General features: G+C 42.1%; 1 protein-coding gene and 1 non-coding gene across 2 annotated transcripts in view; one reads left to right on the forward strand and one right to left on the reverse strand.

Moving 5' to 3' along the window:
* The window catches only part of ZDHHC9 (zinc finger DHHC-type palmitoyltransferase 9), a 28,001-nt gene extending 13,025 nt beyond the window's left edge, over positions 1-14,976 (reverse strand). Inside the window, exons 1-3 of the mRNA XM_020889691.2 lie at positions 14,767-14,976; positions 4,440-4,600; positions 367-525 (exon numbers count right to left, since the gene is read on the reverse strand). Of these exons, the coding sequence (XP_020745350.2) occupies positions 367-525; positions 4,440-4,600; positions 14,767-14,933 (487 nt within the window). The 5' untranslated portion in view covers positions 14,934-14,976. The remainder of the gene's footprint in view (positions 1-366; positions 526-4,439; positions 4,601-14,766) is intronic.
* Positions 3,919-3,991, forward strand: TRNAR-CCG (transfer RNA arginine (anticodon CCG)). Its single transcript has one exon. It is a non-coding gene; the product is annotated as a tRNA-Gly (tRNA).
* Positions 14,977-16,300: the final 1,324 nt, after the last annotated feature.

The raw sequence follows: 16,300 nt of genomic DNA on the forward strand, positions 1-16,300 counted from the left end.
TCCTTCCTCGATGCTGCCCTCCAGTGGACTAGAATTCTCCTCCCCCTCTGTAAGATGGGTTCCACTTGAAACAGATTCAGCAGAGGAAAAATCAGATTTGAAACACAGGTAAAGTTTATCTCTTCATTTACAAGAGGTTTTTTTTTAATTTTTAGACTAGAGGATATTTAAATTATGATCTGATCTACAGAAGTACAGTTGATTTACAACTGTTCAGAAGCTTGTTTCCTATCTCAAGTTTCTTAACTAAATCTAGCTCATTTTCTATCTAAATCTATCTTCTCATCCCCACTGATTTTTCAAAATCAGTCTGATTCTCTTCAACTCAGCCTTTCCCCCAGGCAAAGCCCCTTTGGTTTTACTCACCCACACAGTTGTCACAGATGCTGCAATGAGAGGCCCGGGGAGGCCGGAAGATCTTGCATGTATAACAGTATTTCAGTTTCACAATCTGGTTGTTTATCTGGAAATTCTTGATACGAGGGGGTGGTCGCTGGCCTTGGGGCACCGCACCATTGGTAGCTTCTGTAGATCAGTAAAGACAGTTAATACCATCCCTCCAAGAGCAATGAGAATAATCAAAGGTTCCCTAGGCCCACTGTCATCTCCAGACTAGACTCTCAACATCACAAGAGTATCTTCCCAAAACTCCACTGAGTGCCATGCAATTATTTTGTTTACATGTAAAAAAGTGTTTCTTCAAGCTTTTTGGCTGATAACAAAGAAAAACATTCATATAAGAAGAAATAAAAATGGCTAAAAAATATATGAAATGAAAACATCCAACTTTACCTATAACCACAAGAAATAAAAAGTTAACACAAAGTTACCATTTCCACTTTCTATATTAACAAATATTAGAAAGAAAAATACTCAGTGTTGGCAAGGATGGGGAGGAGGTACCAGTAAGCAATATAGCAGTGACTACCAAAATTTTAAATGTGTATACTTTTGACCCAGCAATTCAACTTCTAGGAACTTACCAAATTACAAAGAGATGTACAAAAGATGTTAACGCAGAGTATTTGTCACAGAACTCCCTTTTAATAGTGAAAGACTGAAAATAACATCAATATCATAGTAGTAGATTGGTTATGTAAATTATGATACACACATGGGATGAAATATTATGTAGCCATTTTAAATCATGTATGCATTTTAAATGACACAGGAAAATGTTCACAACATACTGAAAAATGAAAATGTATGCTAAAAAGAAACAGGTATAAGGGATTTTATCTTGCAAAAGTAAATATATGCATGAAAAAACTGGCAATATTTAGAATCATAAAAACAATTATTTAAAAATAAGTGATACATGCTTATTGCAAAAAAATTTGAAAAAACAGAAAATACAAATAGGAGATAAGAAAAATCACTGAAAATCTCTCAACTCAGGGATATTTATGCATTTTGGTGTATTTCCCTCTATTCAACAGATAAACAAACATTCATAATTTTTTAAATTTGATATTATATTATAGATACAATTTTATACCTTGTATTTTTCACTTAACATTATACAATGGGCATTTTTCCACAGTTGTTTTTTTCTGAAAACATCATTATCTATATTGTATCATATGCATGTACTGCAATTATTTTAACCAATCCATGTTATTGGGCATTTAAGCTGTCTCTGGAATTTTGCTATTTAAATGATGTTGTATGCAAAAACTTAAAACATTAAAGACAAAGCTTGTTCCCTTTGATCTCCACCCTAATCACAATCTCCTCCTTTTCCTCAAGAATATGTTTATGTGTTAAAATTTATTGCTAAATCATAAAGAAAAAAAGGAAAACATGTTGAAGTCTGAGCAGTAATATATTAAGTTGCTGTCATTAAAATAGCTAGGAAAAAGAAAAAAAATGATGCATTAAAAATCCTTCTACCATTATTTGTGTACATCCCAGATTACTTCCTTTAGCTAATCCTGAGAGATGTGAAATTACTGAGTCAAAGGGTAAGAACCTTAAAGCCCATGTCACTTATTGCCAAACCGCCTCCCAGACAGACTGTATCAATTTAATGCATGCCCACCCATCTGGAGCATGTGAGAGTGCCTATCTCATGGCACCCTTGCTGTGCAGGATAATTCTAAAAACAGATTTTTTTCAATTCACTTTGATTTTAAAAATATCTGCCATATGGAACTTTTTTCCTTTTTTTGCAGAGTGGGGTGGATGCTGTGAAATCAAACAATAACAGTGTGACATAAGTCTTAAAAGAAAGGGGAGAGCTATTCATTAGAGGATGATATAAGTACCAGCATGTCACCTTAACATTCCTCTGCATGTGCTTTGCATGAAGGCACCTGGGAGACAGAGTTCATGGCTCACCCTCCCCGTGAGGCGGGCTACTATGCAAGGGGACCACATGTCTTCTTCTCTCCCCTACCCAGCCCCCACCCACAGCATACCTAGTACAGGGCCAAATGTAAGTTGACAAAAACTTGTTAACATAAACATATGTATGAACTCAAGAATACACTCTACTATTGAGAGAAACATGCTAAATGCAGAGGTAACAACCTGACAGCTCAAGACTGGGCCCTGGGCCCAGCAATCTGGCAAAACAGAGCTAACCTTGCTAACCGTCTGCTGTGAGAGGCAAGATCACGTCAAAGCACTGCCTTGACCTTCAGTTTCTCCACATGTGAATGGAAAGAGGATGATAAAAGAATAACCCAGAGAGAGCAAAGCCTACACTCACAACTGTCCCTTCCTATCTTGCTGCTAACTAGCCCAGGTCTTCCCCAACTCCAGCTGTGCCAACAAACCCCACCTGTTTCCTTCCCACAACTCCCACCCTCACTGCATCCCTAAGTAGTCTGAGCTCAGATGTGCGCAAACCTATGTCCCCTTAGCACAACTAAACCAGGCTGAAATTTTTCGAAAAGAAATCCACTAAGAAGCAAGATAAACATAGTTAAATAAACAAAAGAAATACAAAAGCTGGAAGCTTTCCAAGCAAGAATATCAAATCAAAACATTGTACATCTTAAACTTACACAATGTCACATGTCAATTATATCTCAATAAAACTGTGAGGGGGGGGAAGAAACCAACTAGAACTGGGAGAAAACATTTCCTTGACAACAGCACGCATATAAGCATTAGGAAAAAACTCAGGATGAGAAGTACAGAAATTAAATTAAAAACAATAAAAATTGTATCAAAGGGTACAAAATTCAGTCTGAAAATACAGAAAAATATACTATCCTCTTGGAGAGGCATATAATATTTATATAAATATAAATTCTCTCAAAAATAAGATATAAATGCAATATAATACCTATTAGAACTCTAACATGTTTGTATCTTTTTAATTAAATAAAATAATATTATTATTAATAAAATCCCAACAAACAAGCAAAAATAACAACAAAGCACCTGAAGGAACTAAAGGCTAACCATGGATCAGTGCTTCATTGCCACGGCTTTCAGTCTTAGAAGTCCTGGGTCCCTTTCTTCTACTCTACGTGACTTGGATGCTGACTCTAGCTACTTGAGTATCAGACTTAAGAACAACTTAGGCAGGCACTGACTGCTATTGGATCTGGTGGGCTCCCAGTCTCTCTGAGTACTGGCATCAGAGCCTTCTTTTGCAGTGTGAGCTCCTAGGATATCCCCTCCTCGAGTTCTGGAATGTTCTGTTTCAATTCATGAAGGCACCCTGGCTAGCTCCTGGTTAGCACAGCACTTCATCTCTGTCCCAAAGAGCCCTACCCTGAGCTGCAGACTGCACTGTGATGAGCTTATAACTACTTCCTTTACCATTCCTAGAATTCTCAATGGTTCCTGGCACCACAAGTGTCCCCTTTCATCCTGTGTTTCCCTAAAGCAGAAATTCTTAGTTAGAAACCTGTGCAAGTGCTTCAAAAGATCTATGAAGTCCTGAAATTATATCCAGGGACTTCCCTGGTGGTCCAGTGGTTAAGACTCTGAGCTCCCAATGCAGGGGGCCCAGGTTCAATTCCTGGTCAGGGAACTAGATCCCACATGCATGCACAACTAAAATCCCATGTGCCACAACTAAGACCCAGCAGCAGCCAAATAAATAAATAAAAATAAATATTAAAAAGTTGCATGTGTGTGATGCCTATAAGAATATTTTTATGAAGAGGTTTATAGTTTTCATTCAAAAAAATCAAATGAATTGATGATCCCCAAAAAGTTTTTATCTTTTTAATTAAAAAAAAATCCTCTTGGAAACAGTGTAGCAGGACCTTGGTAAGAAATCCTTCCTGAAATGCAACCCAAAAGAGGGAAGAATGAAGTTCACATTCTTTACTGACTGGTAACAATCTCAGATTCAGGATCTCTGGGGGAAAAGACAGGAAGTGAGTGTTAATCTGCAACTATAATTATGATTCCACTCCCTTACCAATCAAAGCCACTCATTGTACAGCATCTTGCCAGCTGGTCAGAAAACCCACCTATCTCCATTTCTATGAAAGCTGCTTCATCTGGTAGGGCCCGAGGGATCACTCCAGGATCACTGAAGCTGGTCCTCAGCAAGGTAGCCATGGAGAACAGGAATAGCATGGCAGCGAACACAGGGATGGCAGGAGACAGCTGAACAGCCAGGTAGCGGCATCTGAAGAAAGTAGACAATTGAACACTTGGTTATTCCTACCCAATACTGACCCCCAATTACTACCAGTGTGTCGCTCTGGTCTCCACAACAAAATCACAGTACTTCAAGGCCAGGGACATATTCTTTACTTTTCTCAAATTACCAAAACCTCCTAACATATGGTTCTGCACATACTAGGAGCTCAACAAATACATCATTGATTGATGCTACCTGTAATATACAGGAGATAAGTCTAAGGGACCTCTGATACCCCCAAGCCTAGTCCCTCCCATCAGCCTGCTGGGAGCCACATTTCCTATGCACTTCAGCAAAGGCTCATACCTATTAAGGTCCGGGATGTAACTGAGCCTGGATTGTAAGCACCACAGGTTGCTCTCATTCTGGGAATGTCCAGAGCTTTTTGTACTTACTCATCTGACATTGGGCCTGAGCTCAAGGAGGGGGAAGAAAAGATAAGGACCAGCCATGAAGCAGAGTCCCAGTGTCAAACAGATGGTATGTCCAGCATGTTCAAAGGCCACTGAAAAGCTTCAGAGATGCTGCCTGACTCTGCAACATCCACTCACTCCTCTTCCTTCCTCAGTTAGTTCAGCCAGTAGGTGACCAGTGACCATAAGCAAGTGAATAAGAAAACTGTATCTCTTTAGCACCCCTTCTCAATATCATATTTCTTCCCCTCTTTCCCCTTAACTCACCTGGAAGGCCATTCCTCTCCCTCTCTGGATATCCCAGCTCTACTGGCCTTTCAGATCCAAAGCCAGCAATGCCATCATTGTCACCATTACAGCCACAACTTATTGAGCACACACCATATGCACTTGGCTCTTCAGATGCACTGTAGCATCCATTTCTCATACTACATCTGTGATAGCTGAAGAATCTGAGATTTAGCGAGGTCTTGCCTCTTCCAAAGGCCTATCCTAAACTGCACTGTTTTTCACTACGTTGACTTCATCCCAATTAAACTTCCAAAGAGCAAGAACCCTGCCATTTAGGAGTGGGAACGCCTGGGTTTGAATTCTGGCTCTACCAGCTCCTAGTTGGGGTAACTGAGTTAACTTCTGTCTCCTTACCTATGAAATGAAGATGATAATAGTAGTATTTCATAGGGTGGTTGTGTGACTCAAAAGCATGAATATAAATAAAATGCTTCGAACTGCTCTTGACACATAGTAAATGCTAAGTAAATGTCAGCTATTAGCATTATCATCATGGATCTATCTCCCTGAGCCTAATACAAGTATGGGAACAAAGAAGCTATCAACAAATACTTGTCCAGTTGAACTGAATATCAAACCAAATAAATGGGAATACGTGATGAGAGTTATCACTGACCTATTTTTATTCTCCTTCTCCTGATGCATATTTCCTCCTTCAACACAGAAATCTTGTCTTGGAAGCTAACTATAAGTAGATGAACAAGGACCAGAGGGAGAGTGAAGAAAGTAAGCTAAGGAAAAAGGCTTACCTCATCAGCATGGGGATTAATTAAGCACACCGCTGTCCACTCAGAGTAGACCTTTAACCCCAGGCTGTACCTTCACTGCACGTTTGGAACAATCCCCATGAGATCCTTCTCCTGCCTCCCTGCCACACACTCAACTGCATGGCGGGTGGGAACCAACCTTACTGCTTGGCTGAGCAATTTGCCATGAAGGTGAACATACGGAGTGAATTTGCAAACGATTTCTGTGGCTTTTTGTTTGCTTGCCTGCTCGTTTGTTTTTTAACAAAATCCTTGCTCTCAGCTTGCTTTTGTATGATTTTCTTTCTTCTCCTAAAATCCAAGGGTAGGGTCTGGCTAACTGAGTTCAGGGTAATGAAAGTCCTTGCATAGCACAAGCTTGTGGATTTACCCTCTTTTCCACTGCTCCCCTTCACTAGTACAGATAGTCAAGAAGTGAATTCAGAAAAGTCATCTGCACTCATCAGGGACCCAAAAGGACACAGGAGAAACACAAGGCTCCATCTCTGAGACAAGCCAAGTGAAATTACCACGCTGGCAAAAAATAGCCATCTTCCTCATCACTGCCCATCCCTAAAATCACTCTTGAAAACAAAGAAGTAACATCTCCAGAATTCAGACTGCCCTGGGTGTATCATTGCCAATGAAAAGCCTTAGAAAAATCAGAGCCATCTGATTGGCCACCAATGGGAGTTTAAACTGTTTTATTCGAGGGAAAAGATACAGAGAGAATAGAACACAAACACACACATTAATGATGCCCCCACACCCTGAAGGACCGAGCTTAACTAAAGTCTCATTTCAACACCTGCTTGTTGACCGGACAAAGGACAACTTAGATTTGAATTATGCTTCGCCATCCAGGATAAAGGTCTCTGTAATCTCCACACAGAATATCTTCTGCACCTGCTAAAACAATCCACTCTGTGTGTCAACAAGTACACAACAGGCCCATTGTATTGTTCTTCGGAGACAAGGCTACTGGCAGCCAGTTGTCACTAGTGAGTGGGTGTGACTGGGAAGGCAGATGTGGGACCAGCAGGCCTTTCTACCCAGAATAAGGGGAAATAAGAAAGCCAGAGGCTAAGACCACCACAAACTACAACCCATCTTCTGCCTTTAATACCCACCTGGGTTAGTCCCATAATTGCAGTAAGCTAGCGATCTCTCTTAAATAGGAATAAGCTATGCAAAGATTTGGTGGTAATTCCCAGTATCAACCTCAAAAGTCAGGAGTATCCTCAAACATCACTAATTTGTCCTAGAGAAAGACTGGATCTATCATCCACAAATATAAACTGTCTTTGAAACCCTGTGGTACTTTCTATCTATATTGATATGAATAATGATATCCATACACTTCTTGAAACAGAACTCTCATTTGTCTTCAGAATACCAGGCAGTTAGAAGTGACTTTTCTCCCTTGTGAATTTTATAAATGCAACTATGTCCCCACCAAATCTCCATTTCTGCCACCTGCAGAGACATCATCACTTTAAGCCATCTTCTTTCAACCTCTTGATCGGCTTCAGGCTTCCACAGCTGGACTACATGACAGGACTCCCACACGTCTCATGGGCCACATGATGGTACTGACCAGCAGTAACCAGCAGTGCCAGGCTGGGCTGGTGTGCCGTATCCCATCCCCCATCTCTAGCACACCAGAGTTCATTGGAAGGACAATCATAATGACATAGACTTCGATTCACACAAAAAACTTCAAAAGAGATTCATGAGTGGAAGTTGTAAGAAACCAGACAGATTCCATGACAGGGCTGCCTCACAGACCAGCAGTGTGCACTAGTGGTCTGTACTCTAGTAATAGTTTACTTGCTATGTTTTTTGCTGCTGTTCTTTTATCAGCACAATCAGCCAACAAGTATTTATGGGTCTAACAAATGAAGAACAAGAGAAATGGAACTTAATTTTGTTGGGGAAACATAACTAACATATGAAAGAGCTAAATAAGATAAGACCAATAATCAAGTGTACGGATGGTGAGTCAGACTCTAAGGACTGTAAGTGGTCAGAGAAGAGCTCTCTTGGGAATCTGGGGGCTGCTTGAAACTGCTCCCATAGCAGTCATTAAGGGTGGCTCTAAGGAAGCTTGGCACAGCAGGAAGTTCCAAGGATTAGAGCTCCACAATGGCCCTTGAGCCCCCATAACAGAAATAAGCCTTTGCTGTAAGTCCTCCCTGACAGGGGCAGCCATCTGTCCTTATACATATGTCCTATCTCTAGAGCACAGTAAACATGTAGAACCACCCATAGGACCAGTTCAACATTCTTGCTGATGACATTCAGCGTTTGCGAAGAGGGACAAAGTTTCCTTGGACACTAAAAACATAATTTAATAACAGCTTCAAGATTTACTGCTATGTGAAGGTCAGAGTTTTGAAAATGCATAACCCTGTTTTGCTCCAGCAGCAATGGGAAAATTAAGCAAACAAGGACATTTTCAATTCTGAGGCAATGAGCCATCCTCTTACTGAGGAAGGCCAAAATATCTATAGAGGCAAACCTGCTAAGTAGTTGCCAAATTTCAGTTGTAACAATAAATTTCACATTTCAATTATAACAAATGTAACCAATTTCAAAAATAACAAGTAACAAATTTCAACTGTAATATCTTTCTGATAAAGAACTTAGAACAGTTCCCTGCTACCTACTATATTAAGCCCCCACCTCCTCAGGCCAGTATTCTGAGGCCCTCCTTTAACTGGCCTTATCTAATCATCATCATAGGTTCTTTCTTGCCTCTTCCTTGCTCCATTCCAGACACATCTTCCTCATTACCCTGAATTCATTAGCCTCTTGCTACCGCAGGAGGAGGCATAAAGGGTCGTTTTTGTTGTTAAACACAATACCAGCTCTGGCATCTCTGAGGAGGAAGATTTAAGACTCCTTTCCCTCAATAAACATCTCAACTGTTGTCGGCATGCTAGGGACACCCCTGTCCTTTGTGCTCACTTTTCCCAAAGTAGACGATCACTATACTCAACTAAGACATTCTCAAAAGATGGGAGTTACATTCAGTGGAGACTGACGGTGTGAACCTCATCACCACAAAACGCAGTAAAGGCTGAAAACACACAGATGAATTCTGAATGACAGAAGCATAAAGAATTGTTAAAGGGAAACACATTGTTCAGGAGACATAGCCCAATCCTTCTCCAGGAGACATGCTTTATCAGGAAGTTGAGTTTGGCTAAGTACAGTAACAGATTGATATCAAAGAGGCAACTGCCTTTCTAAAACTGTCTTTGGTTGGCAGAGTCATAGAATAGGGCTAGATAAGCACAAGACTGAACCTCCACAGGGCAATTCTTCAGAGAATACTCTCTTGATTAGAGATCATGATAAAGTCACTTTTTGCTCTTCCTAATCTCACCTAAGGAATTCAGGAACCTGGACTTTGTCACTATAGACAGGGACATTCCTCTATGTCAGAGTTTGGCCTTGGTCTACCTAGCCCTGTGTCTCCTCAAACCTGGTAACTTTATCATCAGACTGCCTCTTCCCTTCTGTCTGACCATGGGGACACGGTGCCCCTTTCATCACCATCACCCACAGAGTAACATGGTAAGGAGCACACATTGCCTAATTTTTCTCGGAGCTGTCCTCATCTTGGAAGCAGGGACTAAGAGCAGCAACAGGGGTGATGATCCCTTGTAACACAAAAGCTTACTCTTAAGTTCACACTTAAAGGAAGGGGTTCCTTGTTCCTGCAAGGCTACCAGAATGCCATACTAGAATAGAATCAGTTTTCCACAAACATGCCTTCATTTTCTAGTGAGTGAAATCACTCAGTCGTGTTTGACTCTTTGCAACCCCATGGACTGCAGCCTACCAGGCTCCTCTGTCCATGGGGATTTTCCAGGCAAGAATACTGGAGTGGGTTGCCGTTTCCTTCTCCAGGGGATCTTCCCAACCCAGGGATTGAACCTGGGTCTCCTGCATTGTGGGCAGACACTTTACCATCTGAGCCACTAGAAGCATGAGTTAAGGATACCAAGGTAACCTAGAATCCACTAAGGCAACACAAACACCAGCTAGCAAGACCCCAGAGTATGCTAGCCCAGCATTTGGCACTATGCACAGCTTTAGTAATCTGCATGTCTTCAGGATTCCGTACTCAAAAGGTAACAATGAGATGAAAGGTAGTGTCGTATAAAGGCACTGGCTGACTGATTGACCTTGATGAAATCTATTTCTGTAGACCTGGTTTTATCACCCGCAAAAGGATGGGGATGGTCTCCAAGGCCCCTTTCAGACCTATCATTCTATGATTCTGTGAGTCAAGACTGCTACATTTTAAGTGCATCCAGAATGTATCGATTCAGCTACATTTATTGATCACACACTCTAGTAAGGCCTAGTAGAAGGCACTGTGGGGGCCACACACACACACAGAGGATAGTCCCTGACCCTGAAAGAACTCAAATTGTAATATCCACAGAATTAAAAAATATAAAAATGTCATGTAATTATGCGTTAAATGACTGGTATGTACAATTAGTCCTATGAATGCAGAAATTACTAGAAAAATTTCAGGAAGGAAGACTCAAGAAGGGACTTGAAAAAGAGGTAGAGTCTGAATAGGCTAGAAGTGGGACAATTACTAAGCAGTGCTACAAAGCTTTTTTCAGTTCATCCAATTCAATGACTCCTCTGTACATCAGAAGCACCCAGGAGGGTCAGTCCAACAGGGTTTGATAATGCCTTGATATGATTTCCGCTAGATACGGCACAGTGAGGCATAAGCACTGATCACAGCAGTAAACGCCTTCCTACTTCAGGGGTCAAGAGTCACACAATCTTTCATGCCACAAGAGACCTTGACCCCAGTAGTGATCTGGTCACACAGTTAAAAGAGAAAGCTAGGAAGCCACTTTCAGAACACAGTGCACTTGGTCTTTTCCCCAAGCTTTATCAGAAAGTTGAATTTGACTAAATACCACAATAGCCTTTCAGTAGTTGGACAGTTCACAGGTTGTCAGTGTCAGTCCGCTATAGTGTCCTGACATTCCTGGCCAAGCTGTTGGTTATGTGTTCATCACAGAAGCTAGACAGAGTTTGGGCAGAAAGGACGGAGAATGCTTCATGGGCTTAAAGTTCACATTTCCTAAATACCTCATCCTAAGAATACATTAGGAAATTCCTCTTTTTTTTCCTAACTAGAATACTCTTGATTAAAGTATAGCTGATTTACAATGTTGTGTTAATTTCTGCTGTACGGCAAAGTGATTCCATTATATGTACATTCTTTTCCATTATGATTAATTCCAGGATATTGAATATAGTTCCCTGTGCTACACAGTAGGACCTTGTTGTTTATCCATTCTATATATAATAGCTTACATCTGCTAACCCCAACCTCCTACTCCATTCCTTTCCCAACCCCATCCCCCATGGCAACCACAAGTCTGTTCTCTATGTTCCTGAGTCTGTTTCTGTTTTGTAGATAGGTTCATTTGTGTCATATTTTTTAGATTCCATATATAAGTGATATCATATGGTATTTGTCTTTCTCTTTCTGACTTACTTCACTTAGTATGATAATCTCTACTTGCAAGGAAATTCTTTTTTTAAGCACTGTACAATGTATACTCTGCTTCTAAATTCAAATACATTTACTATAGATACAATAGATACAATTACATTTAAAATACAGCTATCTACTGGTAATCTTCTATCCTCTTCTTTTCTATGTGTGTATTAGAATCTCCCAGACAGACACAAGAGTTATATAGAATTTCAGATTCTCAGAGCTGCTAGAGGCTTAGTGATAATCTAGCCCTATTTCCCATCCTGGGCAGGAATTCACTCTGTGACAGCAGCTCTGAGAGATGGCTACCCAGCTTCTTTGGAAACACTTCTAACAATACAGAGCTAATGAGCACCTGTATGGACCACCTTTTCTCATTTTATGTAGTTAACCTACTGTCTGTCCACTGAAAAATCACAGGTCCCTCCTTTGAGAAATCTAAACATGTAAAAGCGAAATCCAAAAATAAAATAAAAAGATGTCCACTGACACTACTAACACTGCATGTTTTTCATCAAGGGGCGCCCACACGCCTGACCAGGTTTCTCAAGCCATCTGGCCGACCCAGGGCTGTGCCACGGGGGGTTATAAATCACCTCTCACTCATTCCTCCACACCTGCTGCAAGCAGGACCCTGTTACTAAAATGCAGGTCCAGATGTGCCTCAAGATCGGAACTTTCTTCCTCAAAGCCAAAATGCAGCAGCCAGAGAATGTACAGTCTATGCTCCTAGACAATTTAAACATGAAAAGAGACAGTCCTTTGTCACTGCTGGTTCAGATACCCTCAACTGCCTGAAAAGCAGGGGACTACACCAGGTGAATTCCTGAGGTCTCCGTAAGTTCTCATACTAGCAAAGGAGCCCATATTCTGTCCCCCAACCCTATCCTCCACCGTGTGGTGGATAGTAAATTATAGACCCCAAAGAAAAAGGTCGACCAGAAAGAGATTTCATTGCTCAGAGGCATGCTGGTGTCCTCTGTACAGCCTGTCAGTGGAACTAGGCTCAAGGCAGCCGCCACCTAGAGTGCCCATGTGTCTACATTTGACAGACAGATGCATACATGTGCACACATATATGCACACACACATACACGCTCACAAACAGATTCCACCATTCTTAGTAAGGATTCATTGTCGGGGCCCTCTCCCCTTTGGTCAGATGTAAACTTCCCCATTCCACTTCTCAGCTAACACTTTTACTTCCTTCTCCCTTTCCCCTTTCCTACTCCCTCCCCCAGCCCTACCCTCAAAACTATTTACTCTACCACACACACAGCTGGAACCCAAGGCAGTTTACAAACAACCTCACCCTTCAAGTCTGAGGGCAAAGCGCAAGAAATAACTGGGGGAAAAAGTCATCTCACCAGAAAACCCAACCTGCCTCTGTCAAACAGTAACTTGGTTAATTATAAGCTTCATCCCATAGGCAGTTTTCTTCAGAGGCCTTCAGGGTCGAAGGGAACACATCCAAATCATACTCTGTCTGGCTTCCAGATACAAAAAGGGCCAAATGCCAGTAGCTCCAAATTTCAACTTGCCTTGGCCAGTCAAACCAGAGAGTTCCTGGGCCCAGAATTACCAGCTCACTCAGGGCCTGGAAACAAATCTCATCTCTGTTTTGAATGGTTTCAACCACAAAAATTTAGCCCTGAGTTGGGGAGGGGAGAGAGGCAAAAAAAGCTAGTGATTTAGCAGAGGAAGGAGTGAGGATGACAGAAAGCAGAGTTCAGCTCTGCAATTCCATAAACAAGCAAGGAAGGAACAAAGCTAACTTGGAGACAAGAGTGAGGAGTGGGGAAATATTTTTTTAAATGTTATGCTTATGCCTGCCCGCCTGCACACGCTCACTTATACCACATAAAGTACACATACACACACATACACACACACACACTCAGCCATGAAACTCTGACTGGAAGGCAGCTAAGAAGCCATGATCAACTTGTCTGATTTTGCCAAATATTTTACAACTTGGTAGCAGCAGCAGCAAAAAAAGTGCCTTTGACAAAAAGGTCCTCTGACCTTACTTTCCTGGCCCTGTTATAAACTACATCCCCCTCCTTCCCCTGCTGTTACTCAAGCCATTTGCACTTATCCCAAAGTCTGGCAAACCAGCCCCCCAAAAATCACTCTTGATGCACTGGGAAAGCCTGAAGCCCTTACAGAAGAAAGACAAAAATAAGCCCCCAAAGATCAGAGCTGATTTTAATTATCCACAAAGGCAAGCCAAGAAGCCCCCTCCTCCATCCCATGGCCACGCCCCCTGAGGGGAGTTCCATTTCCAGGTCACTGGAGTGCATGAACTGTAGCAGGTTCATATTAGGTGTGGCTCAGTCTACAAACACATCTCTTGGTTCCTTCAAGGCCTTCCTCATAATAATCCCAAACCAATTAGCATTGCTCTCATCCCTGGAGTGTACCACATTCTCAGCATACCCAGGAGTCATGCCACAGTAGCCAACTGGTCACTCCCTAGAGCAGTGATCAACACAGATTTCAAACTGCCTCTAGTACTAGCTGTTACATCACAGAAAAAATAACTCCAAGGCTGGTTTTGGGCACACACAGAATAGAGAGTTGTTTATGTTGAGTGATTTTGACTGAAAGAAAGAGCAACTCACATTTAATAAGCACATATGTGCCACACACGCAGCTAGACTGTGGCTCAGCTGAGGCTGGAACCAATCTGCAGGTTCTCAATTCAGTTGGCTTTTCAATTTAACAGCTAGCTGAGAGCTGAGCCCTAAGGAAATAGGACCCAGAATAACAGAATAGGTGAGTATCATGGGGTGGAGTTACGACTACAGGGAGTGCTCCTAGGCTCAGGAGGGGTGGAGAAGAGGCAATCTGTCACTAACCACCTAAGTAGACCACTGAAAAGGGGAGGGGAGTAATGAAGATGAATTCTTTTATTTTCTAAGTGTTCCAGGGGCGGCCCCAAATCAGTGCTATAAAATTGGTTATCAAACATCTTGGTCTTTTAAGGAGGCACATACAAAGCAATGAATTCAGTTGACATGATCTACAGACACTGCTCAAGAGGACAGTGACAACCATCCAAGGACTAGCCACAAACTCCCCCAGAAAGAAGGTTCTTCCCCTGGACCCAAAGTAACCATAATCAGGCAATAATACTCAATGGAAACTCACTCAAAGGCGAAGAAGAGTGTACATGTCCCCAGGATGAGGAAGAGGGTCAAATAGAAGATGCCCTTTTGCCGGGCCATCATGACGCGGCCATCACAGCAGAAGGTGTTCCTGCCTGGGAGTTTCTCCCATTTCCGTGTCACCTTCTTTCTCACCACCATCACAGACATGATTGGAATTCCTGGTCCAAAATGGGTTTGTGATTATAAGAAGGAAGAAACAGAAGCTGAGCCCAGCTTTGAAATCACGTTGTGTGCTATTGCTGCCACTGGGTCAAACATCATCAGAAGTCCAATTTCTAGCCCTAAGGAAAAACACAAAAAGAAAAAAAAATGAGGCAGGAACAAGAATATGCAGTTCAATCTTCCTTTCCCAGAGGCAGAAAGATGAGCACTGCCTCAAGGGTTGAGAGTGAAGAAATGGAAGAGTTTATTTCCAATCTGTTTTTGTCCCCTAAAAGAAGAAAAGATTAAATATTCTCAAAAAGAGAAAGAGGCTAGTATATCTTAAATATATCCATTTACTTCCAGTATAATACTGATGATTTGATTAGCACAGAACTAGGAACTAGAAGAGATTTTATAGGTGACAGTCCCAGTTACTTTGTTTTGGAAATAAGTAAACTGAAGACTGAAGGGGGTAAATCACTTCTCTGGATCACAAAGTCACGAAGCTAAGCCAAGAAAACAGGTCTGCTGACTTTCAGTCCAGGGCGCTCTCCACTATACCATACTGTTGTATAATCATCATGAAGAAGACTCTAAATAGTGGAATTTCTATCCTTACGGGCCATTCCCTCCCCTCCTCCACTTCTTCACCTTCTTTCTTCAATCAGCCACTGGAATCTGAATCACACCAGGGAACAAGTCATCTTTTGGGAGAGCTAGGAGGTTTTGGACACTGTACACAAACCCAGGTTGTATTTACTCAAAACAGATTTCCCCTAATCAAAGCCTCCTAACTTCCTGAGTCTGGGAAATGAACCAACTTTTCCGGCCTAGCCTAACATTTGTGGGAATCTTAATGAAACCACATCACAGACCTGTAGGTGAAAGGCTGACTTAAGCCGGAGAGATTGTGATATGGCTGGGAGGAGGAGGGGCCCGACAGGCGGTGGGGGGTGGCAGCAGTTAAGAGAAGTCATAAAGGTGCTTTCTGGGACATTTCAGAAGTACCATCTTCACTTAGCATCCTGAATCCCCAGGCCCAGCCTTTCTCACCGCTGTCACCCGTCTCCTCTCAGGTGTGGTGCTGTGGCCTCTATTTACCGATACCACATGCCTCACGCTGGCAAGAAAGAGGTGGAAACCTGCAGCCCAACTGACTGATGAGAAATAACCAACTGGGCTGGAGAGGGCAACGGTCCAAAGAGAGACTAGGAGCTGAGCAGGGAAAGGAGAAGGTGGAAGGCTTGGGAAAGGGGAGGGGGCATCGGAGGTGTAGGGAACACTTCCTTTGTGTAAAACTAACCTGGATAACAATCTTCTCCTGATAAACCGCCCCAGCGGGAGGAGAGACCAGGAAGGGGAGCCGGGCC

Source organism: Odocoileus virginianus, unplaced genomic scaffold (genome assembly GCF_023699985.2).
Source record: "Odocoileus virginianus isolate 20LAN1187 ecotype Illinois unplaced genomic scaffold, Ovbor_1.2 Unplaced_Scaffold_2, whole genome shotgun sequence".
NCBI lineage: Eukaryota > Metazoa > Chordata > Mammalia > Artiodactyla > Cervidae > Odocoileus > Odocoileus virginianus.